At 46.1% G+C, this 17,860-nt stretch overlaps 2 protein-coding genes across 2 annotated transcripts; one reads left to right on the plus strand and one right to left on the minus strand.

Moving 5' to 3' along the window:
- Positions 1 to 1,045: 1,045 nt before the first annotated feature.
- Positions 1,046 to 5,422, plus strand: LOC136712693 (nuclear RNA export factor 1-like). The gene is made up of 16 exons (XM_066689419.1): positions 1,046 to 1,126; positions 1,289 to 1,358; positions 1,458 to 1,546; positions 1,690 to 1,788; positions 1,899 to 2,008; positions 2,256 to 2,292; positions 2,388 to 2,456; positions 2,599 to 2,654; positions 2,822 to 2,929; positions 3,340 to 3,395; positions 4,002 to 4,117; positions 4,265 to 4,307; positions 4,466 to 4,538; positions 4,646 to 4,828; positions 4,997 to 5,057; positions 5,150 to 5,422. Exons 1-16 carry the CDS (start codon positions 1,058 to 1,060, stop codon positions 5,183 to 5,185), a joined length of 1,275 nt encoding a protein of 424 aa, XP_066545516.1. The 5' UTR covers positions 1,046 to 1,057; the 3' UTR covers positions 5,186 to 5,422.
- A 4,231-nt stretch (positions 5,423 to 9,653) lies between these two features.
- Positions 9,654 to 17,860, minus strand: LOC136768410 (leukocyte elastase inhibitor-like). The gene is made up of 6 exons (XM_066722617.1): positions 17,686 to 17,860; positions 16,230 to 16,367; positions 16,019 to 16,136; positions 15,451 to 15,590; positions 10,776 to 10,943; positions 9,654 to 10,075 (listed from the first exon to the last, which is right to left on the minus strand). Exons 1-6 carry the CDS (start codon positions 17,851 to 17,853, stop codon positions 9,668 to 9,670), a joined length of 1,140 nt encoding a protein of 379 aa, XP_066578714.1. The 5' UTR covers positions 17,854 to 17,860; the 3' UTR covers positions 9,654 to 9,667.

The following is a 17,860-nucleotide window of genomic DNA, read 5'->3' on the forward strand; positions in this document are numbered from 1 at the left end:
CAATTTATGTTGCAGTCTTCAAAAAAGAGACACTCCACATGACAATTAACCAATTTAATCAGGTCCATCTTTTCTATAGCAGACATAACCAGGAACATCAATCATTCTAGTCAGGATATTACTATTAAGCCAAGTTTAATGTTGACCAACAAAGTCTAGGTTACATTTAGTCAATAGATGTTTTGCTTCAATTGAAATTTGTATTGATTTACACTATTGCACTTTGGTAATGTTTGTTTATACTGTAATTTGTCCTGGATATGGGTGTCTGCCAAAAAATAAATAATATTTAGCTGATGAAGGAACTTACGTACAATAGTATTATTTTTAATAATGAGGACAGTTAGAGTCTGTGTGACGCTGGTGGCTGTGAAACCTATTGAGGCCTGGGATATGAGGTACAATTGGTCCCAAGCATCACACATGGCAGGAATGATAGAGATACAGGGTTGCAGTGTAATTCCAAGGCTGCTGTAATGTATATGGCACATATTGAAGCACCTCTGTTTCACATTATTCTGATTCATTCTCTCTCCCCCTCCAGTGTACATGAATGGAGGCTGTCAGCAGCACCTTTTGGACGCAGGAGGCCCTATGTGCAGGGCCAGGCTGAAGGAGGACAGCAGCAAAACCCTGAGGAGATTGTGAGTGACAGAGTCCTGCTCTCTCTGTGACCCAGGACAGCACAGCGAGTCACGTGACTGAAACTGCCGTCTGCACCATGTGACAGAGGAGGAGGCGGCTTTAAAGCGATGAATACAACTGTTCTCTGTGTGCAGGACTGTTTACTGACCTCTCTCCCTCCCTCCCTCCCTCTCTCCAGTATCACTGCAAGGATAATAGGGTGGTGTTCTATGTGGATGACGCCTCCACAGCCAACGCCCTGTGCAAAGTGTCCGGCAAAATCACTGCCACTGAGGGACACAAGGTGAGCAGAGCTGTCTCTCTCTCTGTCTCTCTGTCTCTCTGTCTGTCTCTCTGTCTCTTGGTCTCTGGGTTAATCAGCTCAGGGGTGTGACCGCTCTGTTGCTCCGCCTCCCCACAGGTGTACATCGTCATGCAGCGCAGCCCCCCGCCCCCCAGTGTGCTGAACAGACTGAAGCCGCAGGACCTGGAGCAACTCAAGGTCAGACGAACAGATGGACGTACACTAAAGCATACGATGCAATATCACACTAGATGCATGACTGCTCCTGACACAGGCCATCAAAAGGTCGCCAATGTGCCGGGGTCTGTGGACTCTGAGATCTGACTATCTCTGTCTCTGACTCTCTCTCTCTCTCTCCAGCAATGTATGAGTAAGCGTTTTGATGCCTCCCAGCACGCTCTGGACCTCAACAGCATTCGCACTGACGCAGGTAAGCATGCTGTCACTGCCCACTCTCTCACTCTGACACTCTCACTCTCTCACACTGTTACTCTCACAGTCACCCTTCTAACCCGCCCCTGTCTCTCAGACCTGGTGTCTCGGAATATCGAGGTGATTCTGAACAGGACGTGCGGCATGGAGGACATCAATGACATCATCGAGGAGAAAATCCCTGAGGTAAGCCATAGCAACCAGCCTGCACTGGGGACACGGCGGTTCGTGGGGTGGAGTGGTTGTGTCCTCGAGAAGCAGGAGAGGAGAAGCAGTAATCCTCAGCTGACAAGGATGGGGTCTTATTAATCTTCCTTCCCTGCCCCCAGCTCCTCTCTCTGAACAACAGACTCTACAAACTGGATGAAGTCTCTGAGCTGGTGAGAAAAGCACCCAACCTGAAGATCCTCAACCTATCTCACAACGAGGTAAGAGTCCCACCCCTGAGCTGCACCTGTCCAACCTCGAGCTGCGCCTGTCCACACCTGCCCACTGACTACTTACTGCCCCTCTCTGTCCTGTCTGTCCCCGTGTCCAGCTGAAGTCAGAGAGGGATCTGGACAAGGTGAAGGGCTTCAAGCTGGAGGAGCTGTGGCTGCAGCACAATCCCCTGTGCGAAAACTTCAAAGACCAGCCATCCTACATCAGGTGTGTGAGCTCTGTGGTTGTGTGTGTCTGTGTGTTGCTCTGTGGCTGTGTGTGTGTGAGAGTGATGCTCTGTGGTTGTGTGTGTGTGTGTGTGTGTATGTGTGAGAGAGTGTTGCTCTGTGGTTGTGTGTGTGTGAGAGTGTTTTTCTGTGGCTGTGTGTGAGTTACTCTGTGGTTTAGTGTGTGTGTGAGTGTTGCTCTGTGGTTCTGTAGTCACACTGCTCTCCTCTGTTTCCCTGTCTGACAGCGCCATCAGAGAGAAGTTCCCCCGACTGCTCAGGCTGGTAAGATCTACATTCGCACGCACTTCTCACACACTTTCTCTGATGCTCGCACACATACAATCACACACACACTAACATCTCTGTCTCTCTGTCAGGATGGTCATGTCCTCCCCAGACTGATTACATTTGAGATTGAACCCCCAACCACACCCCCGGCCTGCAAGGTGAGTGACAGCCCCCCACCCTTCCATGCCCCCTATAAAGATTACAGCTGATGTCCCCGAATGAGGACGGGTTTGCCTAACATTCTCCCCCACTCTCTCTCTCTCTCTCTCCCTCTCTCTCTCTGGCTCTCTCTCTCTACAGGGCAGTACTTCTGTGGGAAGGAAGGTGAAAAGAGTGATTCAGCGCTTCCTGCAGGAGTGAGTGACTCAGTCATATAGTGTTTGTGTAGCTGTTTGTGTCGGTCTTTATATCAATGCTCTCTCTCTGTCTGCAATTAGAGTGGTAATGTGTCCATCTGTCTGGTTTTAGTGTGTCAATGTGTCTGTCTGCTATTGCAGTGTGTTAATGTGTGTCTGTCTGTCAGGTACTACAAAGTGTACGACTCGGGGGACAGACGGCCGCTTCTCGAGGCGCATCAGGACACGGCCACCTTCTCCCTCAGCTACCCCTTCTGCTCTCAGAACCCCTACAGGTACCACGAGAGTGTGTGTGCGCGACTCTGTATGTGTGCGCGACTCTGTATGTGTGTGCGACTCTGTATGTGTGTGCGACTCTGTATGTGTGTGCGACTCTGTGTGTGTGTGCCTCTGTGTGTGTGTGTCTGTCAGTATGTGTGTGTGCCTCTGTGTGTGTGTGTCTGTCAGTATGTGTGTGCGACTCTGTATGTGTGTGTCTGTCAGTATGTGTGTGCGACTCTGTATGTGTGTGTCTGTCAGTATGTGTGTGCGACTCTGTATGTGTGTGTCTGTTAGTATGTGTGTGCGACTCTGTATGTGTGTGTCTGTCAGTATGTGTGTGTGCCTCTGTGTGTGTGTGTCTGTCAGTTCACTGTGGTCAGGGTGACAGTGCTGACCCCTCTCTCTCCTGCTCTCTTGTGTACAGGTGCAGTCTGGAAGGTTACAAGACAAGTTCCAACGTCAAAGAACTGAAAGACCCCAGTGAGTATTTACAAGTGCAAGCTGTATATAGTGGTGTGTGTGTATACAGTAAAATGGACACAGTCCAAATTCACAGGACAAATGTATTCAGTACAATAGACAGTTCATATGTTATTATTATTATTATTATTATTATTATTATTATTATTATTATTATTATTTCTTGCCAGATGCCCTTATCCAGGGTGACTTACAACATAAGTGCAAACAAAGTGCAAAAATACAGTGAAGTACAAGGCATCAATCATTTCAAATTCAATTTAGCTAAAACAGCAATTCAAAATAATACATTTTACAAATTCCAATTTACAGTAAGTACAGTAAGTGACTTCCTACATCCTGGACGGTGAAAACTAAGTGCTGTTAAGATGTAGGGTCACAGACAAGGGCTACGGGAAAGGGAGCAAGGAGGAAAACAATCAAGAACACGAGATATGTCAGCATTCCACATAATATTCACAGCATAATGGCATCTAGCAAGTAATGTACCATACAAGCTGCAAGCCATTGATAGTGCAAATGGTGGCTATTGGACAAATGGTGTGTGCAGTGAGGTGGACTCCTGTGCGCCCCTCTAACATGTCCCTCTTGCCCCTCCTGCTACAGCCTCATGGTTCCACCTGCAGAAGCAAACACGTCAGGGTGTGGTGGCCCTGCTGAACGAGCTGCCCAAGACGCAGCACGACACCAGCTCCTTCGTGGTGGACGTCCACACCAGCACTGTGAGTGTCCACTAACCCATGTGTGTCTGTGTGTCTCTCTCTGTCTGTGTGTCTCTCTCGCTCTCTCTGGGTGTCACAGTGTGTGTGAGAGAGATGGAGTTTTCAGTGATTGATGCATTGACTGACAGGTGTCTCTCTCTCTTCCAGAAAAAGATGGTGTGCTTCACTGTCAGTGGAGTGTTTAAAGAAGGTGAGTGGAGCTGGACAGTATAATGCTGAGCTAGACTACCGCAAATTGCACTAGACTGTACTATAGTGGACTCTTTGAAGGAAGATGGGAGGACTCTACTATCCTGCAGTGTCTGGCACTGACTCTCTCTCTCTCTTTCTCTCTCTCTCTCCTCTCAGTGAACGAGAAGTCTGGAGACTCAGTGCGCATGTTCTCTCGCACGTTCATCACTGTTCCTGCAGCAGATTCTGGGTAAGAGCTCCACTCATCTCTCCATCTCTGCCTCTCATCCCTCCACCCTTCTCTCCAGGCTGTGTATAGTGAATGATGAGCTCTCGGTCTCTCTCTCCGTCTCTCAGGCTCTGTATTGTGAACGATGAGCTGTTTGTGCGGAATGCAAAGACGGAGATGATCAGACGGGCGTTCGCTACGTCAGCCCCCATGCCATCCAGCAGCTCCGTGTCCAAACTGACCGCTAAGCAGCAAAAGATGCTGTCCATCTTCTCCACGCGGTCCCGCATGAACCTAGAGTGGTCACAGAAGTACATACTGCTGGACATTGACCACAGTGGGACAGGAACCACTGACACAGCATACTGCGCCACATTGATATTTGCAATAGTGTGTGTTAACAGCAGTGTGTCGATTATATACAATAATGTGTGTGTTGTGTGTGCTGAGAGTTGTTAATAGTAGAGATTGTGTTGCAGGTGTCTACAGGACAATGCGTGGGATTTCAACAGAGCCTCACAGATCTTCACCCAGCTCAAGGTCAGTCTCTTTTACACTCTCTCTCTTTAACTCTCACTCTTCCTCTCATACTCTCTCTTGCTCACTCTCTCTCTTTCTCTCTTCCTCTTCAGGCTCAAAGGAAGATCCCAGATGTGGCTTTTATGTGAAGAGGGTGTGAGTGTGATGGAGAGAGAGAGTCAGATGTGTTGATATTTCTGCAGTGAAGATCCCCTTTATGAAGACCCTCCTTCTTACTGGACTTTTTTTATTTTATTGTAATTCTTTTTTAATCCCAATTCCCTGCTTTGATACTCCTACAGCAGCCCCACTGCACCCCCGGCCCCTCCTGGGTCTCTTTGTGTATATTACCCCTGGCAGTGTGTATTGTGTTAAGTTGGCTGCACTAAACATAGCAGTGCCCCCCCCCCCCAATTAAAAAAAAAAAAATACAGGACACAGGAAGGAGCAGTACAGAAAACGAATAACAAATCTGTGGGCCAGAACTGTCGCAGAGAGGTACGTGTTTCCGTCCTGGTGGGCAGAGAAGGACAGTGGCAAAGTGAAAATGGCAGTGGAGGGCAGCAGGCTTTTCCACTACAATGACAATGACAGATCAGTCTGTCTATTACAAACCTTCCCTTACCAACTATGACACTAAATCATTTGTGGGTGGAGAATCATAAAGAGTTTATGCAAACAAATCAGTGGTAATAGAATAAGGAGACTTACATATTGTGCATATTATACATCACCTTATTCTATTACCACTGATTTGTTTGCATAAACTCTTTATGATTCTCCACCCACAAATTATTTAGTGTCATAGTTGGTAAGGGAAGGTTTGTAATAGACAGACTGATCTGTCATTGTCACTGTAGTGGAAAAGCCTGCTGCCCTCCACTGCCATTTTCACTTTGCCACTGTCCTCCTCTGCCCATCAGGACGGAAACACGTACCTCTCTGCGACAGTTCTGGCCCACAGATTTGTTATTCGTTTTGTGTACTGCTCCTTCCTGTGTCCTGTATTTTTTTTTTTCACATTTGAAACACTTCCCGAAAATATTAAAATAATAAAGGTACATTTTCCCCCTACAATTGTGAAGTGGTTTCATGAATTCTCAGGACACCGATGGAGTAGTAACAAGTTTATTACAAGAACACAAATACGGGTTAAGTCAGAGCTCTCCTCTCACAGGAAGTGAAAATATCTAAGGATGGGAGTGTGAGAAGCCATTTTGTATCTTCAGATAGACAATATGTTACTGTTTTATCTATCAAGTGATTACATCACATTAAAATACAGTTGTACAAAATAGATTTACCACATGCACAATGAACACAGACCTGAGTTTGTTACTGTTGTTGAAGTGTTTGATGAGTTGATTGGTGCTGGTCAGTATTCTTCAGGCACCAGATTTTATCAAAGATATTGTTTTAAGTCCTCAACCAAATACCTGTGCCCCAAAACACAAACCTTTCTACTGTTTAACTGTTTTAGCTGATTGAATAACCTAGAAGGCAGTAGCTGTGTACAATTAAAAAAAAACGCAGTCTTAAGTGAAACCAGCTTCAGCTCAGCTGAGTTCAGTGGCTCAAATGGGGCTTGGGAAAGTGCGTCCAGTACTACATCAAGGCGCCATGCGGGCAGTGAAAGGGTTCGAGGAGGCTGTAACCGTCGAGCCCCCTTTAGAAACTGCACAGCCAGAAAATGAGACCCTGGAGGCTCGCCATCAATCCGAACATAACATGACATGATGGCCGCCTGGTCCAACAGGTCTTGTAGAAATTGCAATATGACCCCGATGGGGCAATTAATTGGGTCTTGACCGCCGTCTTGGCACCAGGTGCTAAACATCCACCAGCGGTAGGAATACTGCGACCTCGTAGAGGGAGCTCTCGCCGACTGAATAGTGGCAACTACCGCGTCCAACAGACCCCAGGCCCAGAGCTGGAGGAGGCCCGGATTGGGGTGCCAAAGCGTGCCCTGCACCTGGGACAACAAGTCCGCTCTCACTGGGAGCTGCCAAGGCTCTCCGTGGAGGAGGGCGATCAGGTCTACGAACCAGAATCTGTAAGGCCACCGCGGGGCTATCAGCAGAACTGTCGCTCGTTCTCTCCTGACCTTCTGTGGGAAAGCGTAAAGGAGACAGCGCGGCCACTTGTGAGCTAGCGCGTCGATCCCTAGGGTTCCTGAGCGGTCTTGGACGGAGAACCATAGTGGGCAGTGTGTGGACTCTGCAGAGGCAAAGAGATCCACGTCCGCCCTGCCGAACCGGCTCCACAGTTGTTGTACCACAAGCGGGTGGAGGCGCCATTCAGGGACCGGGGGGCCTCCCCGAGAGAGGAGGTCCGCTGCCGTGTTTGGTCAGGCCTGGGCAGTGAACTGCTCTGATGGAGCGGAACCGCGGTTCCGCCCACATAAGCAGATAGCATGCTAGACAGTACAGTCTGTGCAACTGGAGACCTCTTTGATAGAGACCTGTTGATATAGGCAACCACCGCTGTGTTGTCCATCCGGACCAGCACATGTCTGTCCCGCAAGACTGGCAGGAAATGAGACAGTCCAAGGAGTACTGCTTGTAACTCCAGGATGTTGATATGGAGGGACCGTGATGGTTCCGTCCACCTGCCTCGTACTCCACATCCGTCGCAGACTGCTCCCCAACCCTGCTTGGAGGCATCTGTCGTCATGACTGCTCGGTGGTAAACTGGGCCCAGCATGCCGGAGTAACTGTGATTCGGCGTGCTCGATCGCGGTGAGGCTGCATCCTGAAAAACCCGAACCACCACTGCAATGGCCTCAACTGGAGGAGGCCGAGGGGGAGGGTCTGTGATGCAGCCGCTAGGAGGTGGAAGCGACCAGCTCCTCCTCCATGAGCTCTGCCTCGAGCTCTGAGTCCTCGTGAGGACCCAGAGACAGGCGGTCCTCCTCCCAGGTGGCCCGTCTGCTGCCCTCCTCCTGGGATGGGGCAGACAGACTCCCCTCAGTCTCCACCGGCGCGGTGTAAGCCAGCGGTGGAGCGTCATGTCGTGGGGGGGGGGCACCTGTTGCGCTGCCTGCGTGGCCAAGAGAGCGCAGATTTGGTCTATCCTGCTATTGAGAGCAAGGATGGCCTCATCGCGCTCCCTGTCCGCTCAGCCTGACCTCCTACGCCGACGGCACGGCAGGGAGGAGGCCAGCGAAGACTCAGAAGAGGGGGAGGGAGCCCGGTGGCGTCGCTCCACCACTCTTCCTTGTCGCTCACGTGCGCATGCATGGGGGGCGCACGCGGCCGCAACGGCGCGCACTTCAGGCAGGGGGGACGCAGTTGCCACAGCGGCTGTCTCCAATCCTGCAGCCCTGGCGGAGGAGACGGGGGGGCTCGGGGAGAGGTGGAGGTCCAGGACCCCCGAAGCCCCCCCGTCACTCGCCGGAGTGGGGGATCTCTGGACGCAGTGGTGATTGCGGCGGTGCCCGGTGAAATGGCGGACCTGTCGGTGCCCAGACAGACGGGGCATAGGATCTCCCCACTCCAGGCGGGCAAGGTGCGCTGGCCGCAAGCGGCACAGTGGCGGGGGCGAGAGGAGCTCATCGCCGAGCCGAGCGCACACACGCGCGTTCAGGGAATCGTGCAGCAGAGGCGCCGATCAGTGTTTGCACCGGGGGCACACAACAACTGGAACGCCTCTGCAACAAGTAGAGCACCTAGTGGGCCCGCCGCTGTAAGTGCGTCTCCACCCAGCAACATTTATATACACAGGGGCACTGCGACACCAACCACACGCAACCTTGCTGTTGCCGGACTGAACACTGTGTATACCCAACACCAGGTGCTGGAATACAAGCACCGCGTAAGCCCGTAGGCTTAACCACATCGTGTGTGCTGGGGTATCCGGGGACACCCTATAACTTAAACTGTTTGTTCTCATAATGTATGATCTGTGCATACTCTGCACTGACACCAAGCAGCAAAATAAGTAATTAAATTATATTGAAAAACCCTTGTTCTCCTGGTTCGTTTATTGATTTATTGTAGATTTCACTGCAATACAACAGTGGAGGAAACTATTACCACACCTGTCAGATTAGACTCTAGAATCTTTGGCTATTTACAGCTTTGGTTATCATGTCCATGGTGGTCCTTGGAGAGTTTGACAGGACTCAAGATTAGAACAATGAGATCAAAACGTTTTCACCTGCATTTAGAATATAAACTCATAGAAACACATTTGGATGCTTTTCTCTATACGGTGTTCAGTGTTGAATATCTACTTTTGGCAATGATCATGCTTTTACATGTTTTCTTTATTAACATGCCTGGCAGTTAGCATTAATGAAAGAGATAAAGACAATATAACAATTCACAAACCCCAGACAAACCCCTATAGAAGTAGGTGGAAGATAGTAGTGGTTTGATGTAAAAGGAGTTTATTCAGTCTGTGAGAGGGAGCGTGGTATCAGGGCTGTGTGAAGCAAACTACTGAGGAAAGCAAGCTTGTTACATAGTCAACATGATGGGTGTATATGATGGCTTTGCTTGACGCAAGGGTGATGCAGGATTGGGGATTATCAAATATACTGGTGAGACTAAGTGTCAGTGCACATTACACTCAAAGGCTGATAAAACCGAAAGTTAAGAAGGACTGTCAGTTTTACATTAACACCTCAGTTACAGGGAGGAATACCTCCCAAAAAAGAGAATGCTCTTGGACTTGTTGTGTCTAATGAAGAAGAGGAATGGGTGGTCAGCAGTGAAATGCTCTGTGGGTGGCAGGCAGCAAAGCATTATGGTCATTTCTGTGGCAGCTGCAGCCTCTGTGCCTTCTTCGTTCACCTCAACGAAGGACTTGTGTACAGCATTAGACAAAAACAACCCCGGGTCACCATTCATTCCCGACAGGTCAGCTCGAGCTTCATCAAACACATCCACCATCCCCAGACTGGCCAGTGGGGATTTCAGTTCATAATCATCTTCCAGTTTGAACTTGGGAAGATGGACCTTTATATCAGTTCTAGTGTCCATGTTCTCCCTCTTTGTCCATTCGTGGATTTTTTCCAGAGTCATCTCCTTCTCGAGCTGAAACATACAGGGGGAATTAAACAATGAAATACGTTTCTGTCCAAGCCCACAATGGAAATTAAATGGTGGTGTGTGTAAGGGCTCCTGTTGAGATCCATTGTCACATTCAAAGGGTACCTCGTGATTCCACTTATACCCCAGTTTGGCAATGTCAATTGTTAAGCAACTCAGCTTACCACTACACACTCGTACTGGCATGGGAGAGATGCATTCAATACATAGGCGTCTTCTGAAATGTACACTGACAGACCATCTGCCTCCATTTACACTGTGAGCCTACAGTGCAGAGCTGGAGCGCTTAGGTGTCAGATGGAAGACACGACACAGCTGTGGCTGATAACACTGCTAACTCACAGGTGGAAGCAGTGGGAGAAATTAAACTTCCCCAGATGACACCAGGGTAGTGCTGATTGCATTCCACGGTTGCAGGGGTTAAGGAAGCAACAGGCCTGACAGCAGGTGTCTCTGTGAAGATGTGTCTCTGGTTCCACTGTATCAGCACACTAGTGCTGCACAGCCAGCTGAGAATGTAACTGTTGACTGCATGGAAGCAAGCAGCTCTGTACATGAAAAACAATAGTACAATACACACACAATAAGGAAAAGTCGCCTGCTGCCTGCTTCACTGTGTGTGTCACGAAAATGGTCAATATTCAGTAAAGCTTGCAAATGGTTTTAAAGTTGTCTGCATTGTTACCTTCTCCAGTCCAGTGGAGCCGTCTCTGATCTCCTCTGGCAGCAGGATGAACATACTGAGCTCCTCACCAACATAGGGCAGCTCCAGGACTTGCAGGTTCAGTTCAGGAACATATTTATAGGGGAACTCTTTCTTCTGGTACATCATCATCACCGGCTTGGTTTCATTCTAAACAACACAGCAACATAAATCAGAAAAGTGCTTGTTTCCTTGTGTCAGACATGTAGAAGAAATATTTGCCAATAGCAGTATCTGTCATCTATTATAGAATAGCCAAGCAAAGTATTAATGATACTCCCACAAAATAAACCACTTTTTGAATGATAGACAGGAAAAAAAAAAGATGGGTTGTAAATGCAACCTTTAGTTATCTGAAAAAGAAAGCACTGCTCAAGGGTGAGGGGTTTCTGCGCACTTCCATAGGAACCCCATCGAAAACGTCACTCTATCAAAGCTGCCATTGGCCCCTGCACATGTCACTCAAACAGGTCCCTTCTACTTCCGGTTTGTATAAAAGGTGACGTCAGCGCAGGCTCTTCCTCTTTTGCCAGGAGCTACGACTCCTGTGCGACCTTGCAACCCTTGGGCAGTGCCTCCTTTCTCAGATAATCAACAACTTGTTAACTTCGGAAGCACTGCCCAAGGGGGAGGGGTTACTGTATATCAAAACCGTTGCAAGGGAGGAGGCAGCGAGCTGATAAGGGAGCCTGAGGCATCCTGTTAAGGGCCTCAATAACAACTCCAGACAGTTAACATTTTTCAGGGCCACACATAAGCCATCTACGAGTGAGGACCGTAGTCGCACTCTACCTGAAACTGTCTATAATCAGTATATATTAAGCGGGGCTACAGAGGTCAACTCTTATGCCCTCCACTTACCATAGCAAGGCCGGCGTCTCTTCTAGTGCAGCTAGGAGCGAGGCTGTAAACTTTTTGCACAGTGTAATAATAATACATATATATAGGCGCGGGGCAATCAAGCAATCTGTGCGCCCTCCACGCAATAACATGGCAGTGGACCCCTGATCTAACAGGAGCGGGGCCACAGACCCAACATATGCAACACAATAAACAATATACAGCCGACTAGTCACTCAGAGTAGCCAGGCTGGAAAATAATAACATAACACATGTATAGTGTGGCAACAGGAACCTATGCGCAGCACAGGAGCATCCTGCCCAACTGAACAGTACAGGGAAGGGATCTCCATTGTGCTGAAAAATCAAATATATGTCATACAAACAAACTATATACAGCACAGGGCACAGGAACCTTTCATGCACTACCTCCGGAACACAGGAGCAGCTGACGCCTGCTGATACGACCAGCTAACTATTGTGCTAATGAACAAACTATGTACACAGCAGGGCACGAGAGCCCGCTCAAATGCTTACCGCACACAGCCAGAACGGCCACAGACCTGCTGACCAGGGAACTATGTACACAGTGAGGCAGCAAACAACTCAAGCACCATCAGCTGGAACAGCGGCAGTGAGCTCCAGTCTAATTCCAGTTAAGACGGAGCCACAGTTCTGCTGTTATAAACACAGTAAATACATAAAGTGGGGTAGAGGCCAGACTCGTGCACCACTGCAACACATTGTCAATAATGAACAAACTACACTCACCTAAAGGATTATTAGGAACACCTATTCAATTTCCCATTAATGCAATTATCTAACCAACCAATCACATGGCAGTTGCTTCAATGCATTTAGGGGTGTGGTCCTGGTCAAGACAATCTCCTGAACTCCAAACTGAATGTCTGAATGGGAAAGAAAGGTGATTTAAGCAATTTTGAGCGTGGCATGGTTGTTGGTGCCAGACGGGCCGGTCTGAGTATTTCACAATCTGCTCAGTTACTGGGATTTTCACGCACAACCATTTCTAGGGTATACAAAGAATGGTGTGAAAAGGGAAAAACATTCAGTATGCGGCAGTCCTGTGGGCGAAAATGCCTTGTTGATGCTAGAGGTCAGAGGAGAATGGGCCGACTGATTCAAGCTGATAGAAGAGCAACTTTGACTGAAATAACCACTCGTTACAACCGAGGTATGCAGCAAAGCATTTGTGAAGCCACAACACGTACAACCTTGAGGCGGATGGGCTACAACAGCAGAAGACCCCACCGGGTACCGTTCATCTCCACTACAAATAGGAAAAAGAGGCTACAATTTGCACAAGCTCACCAAAATTGGACAGTTGAAGACTGGAAAAATGTTGCCTGGTCTGATGAGTCTCGATTTCTGTTGAGACATTCAGATGGTAGAGACAGAATTTGGCGTAAACAGAATGAGAACATGGATCCATCATGCCTTGTTACCACTGTGCAGGCTGCTGGTGGTGGTGTAATGGTGTGGGGGATGTTTTCTTGGCACACTTTAGGCCCCTTAGTGCCAATTGGGCATCGTTTAAATGCCACGGCCTACCTGAGCATTGTTTCTGACCATGTCCATCCCTTTATGACCACCATGTACCCATCCTCTGATGGCTACTTCCAGCAGGATAATGCACCATGTCACAAAGGTCGAATCATTTCAAATTGGTTTCTTGAACATGACAATGAGTTCACTGTACTAAACTGGCCCCCACAGTCACCAGATCTCAACCCAATAGAGCATCTTTGGGATGTGGTGGAATGGGAGCTACGTGCCTTGGATGTGCATCCCACAAATCTCCATCAACTGCAAGATGCTATCCTATCAATATGGGCCAACATTTCTAAAGAATGCTTTCAGCACCTTGTTGAATCAATGCCACGTAGAATTAAGGCAGTTCTGAAGGCAAAAGGGGGTCAAACACAGTATTAGTATGGTGTTCCTAATAATCCTTTAGGTGAGTGTATATACAGGCTTCATATATGTAGGCCGCATGACAGACCCTGGGAACACATCAGCAGGGCTGTCAGGAAGTCTAGGAGCAGCTCTCGTGGATGGTCGACTGGAAGGCATAGACCAGTGGAATGGAAATATGGTTTGACGTAGCTCCAACAGGATGGGGCAGACTGGGAGATAAATCAGGAGCCAGAGCCCATAGGATGCTGAGGCTCAACTGAAGCCAACACCTGGTTCCCAATGGAGGGGACTGGTCCCATCACGTCCAACCTGTAGAACAGAACAAATGCAAGCGGCGAAGCCAAAGCTGCAGCCGCACAAATGTCTGGCAGGGATGCACCTTAAAAAATGTCCCATGATGTGGCAACAACTCAAGTCAAGTGGGCCATCAGGTGTCCAGGCACTGGTGTCCCGGTGGACTCGTAGGCCATGGTAATAGTGTCCACAATCCAATGTGAGAGGCGCTGCTTTGGATTACACCAAGGCACCATGCAGGCAGTGAAGGGGAGAGAGTAGGCCGTAGCCATCGAGCTCCCTTCAAAAACTATGCACATATCAGTATGCACATTTATACAATTATAAAATACCCTAACCAGTTATAAAAATAGCATAAAACTGAAATATGAAAAAAATATGCAACGGGAAAGTGCTTTGAAATGGCTCCATCTATTACAGGTGCGTATCAATACAGAAAACACGCTTTTCAACACTATAGTGCCTTACACTTACACAAAAGACTTAGCATTCATGATCAAACAGGTGACTGCTCAAAGCATTGATCCAGAGACCTGGTTTCACAAGATCAAGATTTAATTCAAAAGTAAAGTTAGAAACTTGCTGAGCCGATTAGGACAAGCAGACCAGAGCTATATCAGGTGCAGACCTGCCAATAAAATAATGCTAATACATTCATGATGTCTGTGTGACACAGTCACTGTCTCACTGTCTCACTGTGCTACAGTACTGTGCTATAGGTCAACCCTGATACCTAGAAGAACAAGGTCTGATAAGAACCAGTTTTCACCAACAATTTGGGCTTGAAACATCATACAAACCCCCTCATATTTAACATGATGTATTTCTTATATTACCCTGGTTTAACCATATATGGGTTTTCCTAATGAGAATCAGGCAGAATCCGAACTTGCACTCATCACGGGACAGACGTGGGCCTGTTATCTTTCTCTCCTGTCTGGTCTGCATAAATGTGCCTGTAGTTTGTAACTTCTCTGAGACTGTTCTTGAGATCACATCTTCCTTGCAGATGCTGGTAATAAATTCCTCTTGATTGAAAATACATCTCTCTCGATTATTTTGACTATTCAACCACTGATCTAAAAGAATGTATGTTTATGCATTTATACTTCTTGTAATTGCATTACATTATTTATTTATTTTAAATTTTCATATCGATTTGTCATGATGAAAATGTTAGTATTCATATTGGCAATTACAGTATTGTGCATGTTCATTTTGAGACATGTAAACTGCATACAAGTATAAGTATCATTGTCTCTGTTTATGCCATTTGATTGTCCATTTCATTACACGAAACACATTTTTCGTTCCGCCAGAAAAAAACATTTCAAATGGCAGAATTTAAGAAAAATTCCCCAGATTTTGGGGGGGGGGGGGGGGGGGGGAGTAATTATTATTATGAATTTCAACTACAACACTTTTTGAAGTACAACATCATTTTTGTATAAAAGTTTAATTGAGAGACATCCTTTAATAAAATTAAAAATGAACTAGTTATACTGAAAGACATCTTTGCGGACTTCACTTATTTAACATACATAGAAAAATACACAGAATCTTACTTCCATGTCTATCCACTTACTTTATTCATTTTAAAGGGCATTTCTTTTGTATTTTTTTTATCAAACTTGTGCATCCAATTCCCTTTAAAGTAGACTGCGTTCACTAGAGCAAGTTTTGTTGAATCAACTGTTCCAGGTTTCAATAGGTCCCGAATTTTACCTAAAAAGAAAAAACACAACAATTGTCTCAAATACAGTGTGATGGCAAATTTTTAAACAAAGTGATGAATACATTATTATGATGTCAAAACAAAACATCAATATAAATGATACGGTAGAAAACAAATTCACATATAAAAAAAAATGCAAGGAAAGCAAATGCAATAACTATATTAGAAGAAACATTTTGTATTAAATCAATAAAGCATGAAAACCCACAGTGGTAAAATACAGAGGATGAAGTTCTAAAATGAATAATAACATTCTGCATTAATATATTGCCTTTCATCCAAAGGGATCCCAGAGCACTATACAGATTGGAGGTAACTCACTTCATAACTTCCAAGTTCCTACATGATGACACAACTGAAATAAGAACCACAAACTGAAAGCAATATTGAGTTTATTTAAGGGCTATACAAGGCTAACCTTCTGTCTGCTCCTCTACCCAGATGTTGACCTGCTTCCGTGACTCTTCTGGAGCTCCCGCAAAACTCACAGGAACCAGGTCTGCGTGGTAGAACTGCCTTGTGGATTCCAAGAATTCCTAAAGTAGAGTAATAGAAAATTAATTCTCTGAACTTCACAGATAGACGAACAATATAACATAATATAGCTCGACAATTATGATGTTATTCACCTGAAGGAAATTAAAGGTCTTTTCCCCATACAGCCGGTTGGCTAGTTTCAGCAGGTAAGAAGCAGCAGGTTTGTTGATCTCAGAATTCAGTGCCTCAAAACTGGAATGGACATTTTTGTCTTTGCTGAAATTAAGAGCCTGATAGAAAGAAAATACCATGAAGAGTATGAAATACAGGTGTTCAGGCTAAAACTATTATGATCCATAAAGCTAAAATAAATGTGCATAATATTTATTTTGTTTGTTATGTAAATAATAACAAATTCAAGATTAAAGAAACTATTAAAGAAAATAATAAGAGTATTAGTTATCTGAATCTGAATTTCATTCACTTTGGAACAGGAGATAAAATGTGATATTTTTTTCAGTAAACATGTTTTTATTTATTTACCATAGGCCATTGCTATTTCCCAGATGAGGACATATAAACTATAAACATAACAGAATTGTTGGAAAACAGACCATATGTATGTGTGTGTATATATGGGCAGCAAAATATGTATAAATATATATCCAAATTCAGTGAGCCAGTGACCTCAATAGTAAATGATTAAGGCAAGTTGGAATATGTCTCCCACTTAAACAAAGTCAATATCATCTTCAAGCAGCTGACACGAGTAAGCAAAAGGGCAGAAATGCAGAAACATATACAGCATTATTAAGACACTGTCTGAGTTACCAGACTTATTAGACACCATCTCCCAAGTTACCCAGCTAGTTATCTTGGTGCATCATTAACTCAATATAAACACATCTTGCCAAAACTAACCTGCATCAAGACATTTAAGGGGATTAATTTGGTCCAATCACATTCAGAAACAAGTGCTGCAGGTTAGGAGTTATACATTAATAGCAGCCTTGACATCAGCTACACAAGATTACTCCCACTGCTGATAGCTTTAAACTAAACAGCTCATTCCAGTGGCACAGTCAGAGAGGGACAACCAGCACAGCTGTCTCTGCTTCGTTACATTTCTTATGGTTGAGAGCATAGATGTAGTTTTAGACAGGGATGGGGGAGACACATCCCCCCCAATATTGAGAGAACATTCAATAGTCCCCTCCAATAATGTGTGCCTGGCTCCAAAGACGTAGTGGACATGTCCCTCCAATTCGGAAACCAAACCTACGTCAACTGGTTGTGACGTTTGCTTGTGTGGGTGTGAATTATCTGTTACCATCATCACATCTGCTTTATGCTTGTGCTGGAAGTGCATAAGGTTCATTATAGGCTGATTATTCAAATGCATGGGTCATGAATCTGACTCACAAAAGTGAAAACAGAAAATCAAAAGGAGAGACACTGAGATTAAGGATTCTTCATTCTCTTGTTAGAAGAACTAGGTATTGGCTCTAATTGCAAGCAGGTAAACAATGGTCTGTAACTTTGCAAAAAAACTTTGTTCTTTTACATAGGCTCTACATAATTCAGAAAACAGGATCCAGTAGAATGTACCTTTGCCATCTGACTTGCAGTTTCCCCTTTAGCTCCAAGATAGACCATGGCCAGAGCCGAGGAGATACTCAGGGGGGAGAAAAACACATTCCCGCTGGGCTTAGTTGCACTCAGTCTCCTGAAGAGCTCCAAGGCAAACTGGGTGTTTGCAGAACTCAGTCCTTCCATTGATGCC

Source organism: Amia ocellicauda, chromosome 2, assembly GCF_036373705.1.
Source record: "Amia ocellicauda isolate fAmiCal2 chromosome 2, fAmiCal2.hap1, whole genome shotgun sequence".
Taxonomy (NCBI): Eukaryota; Metazoa; Chordata; class Actinopteri; order Amiiformes; family Amiidae; genus Amia; species Amia ocellicauda.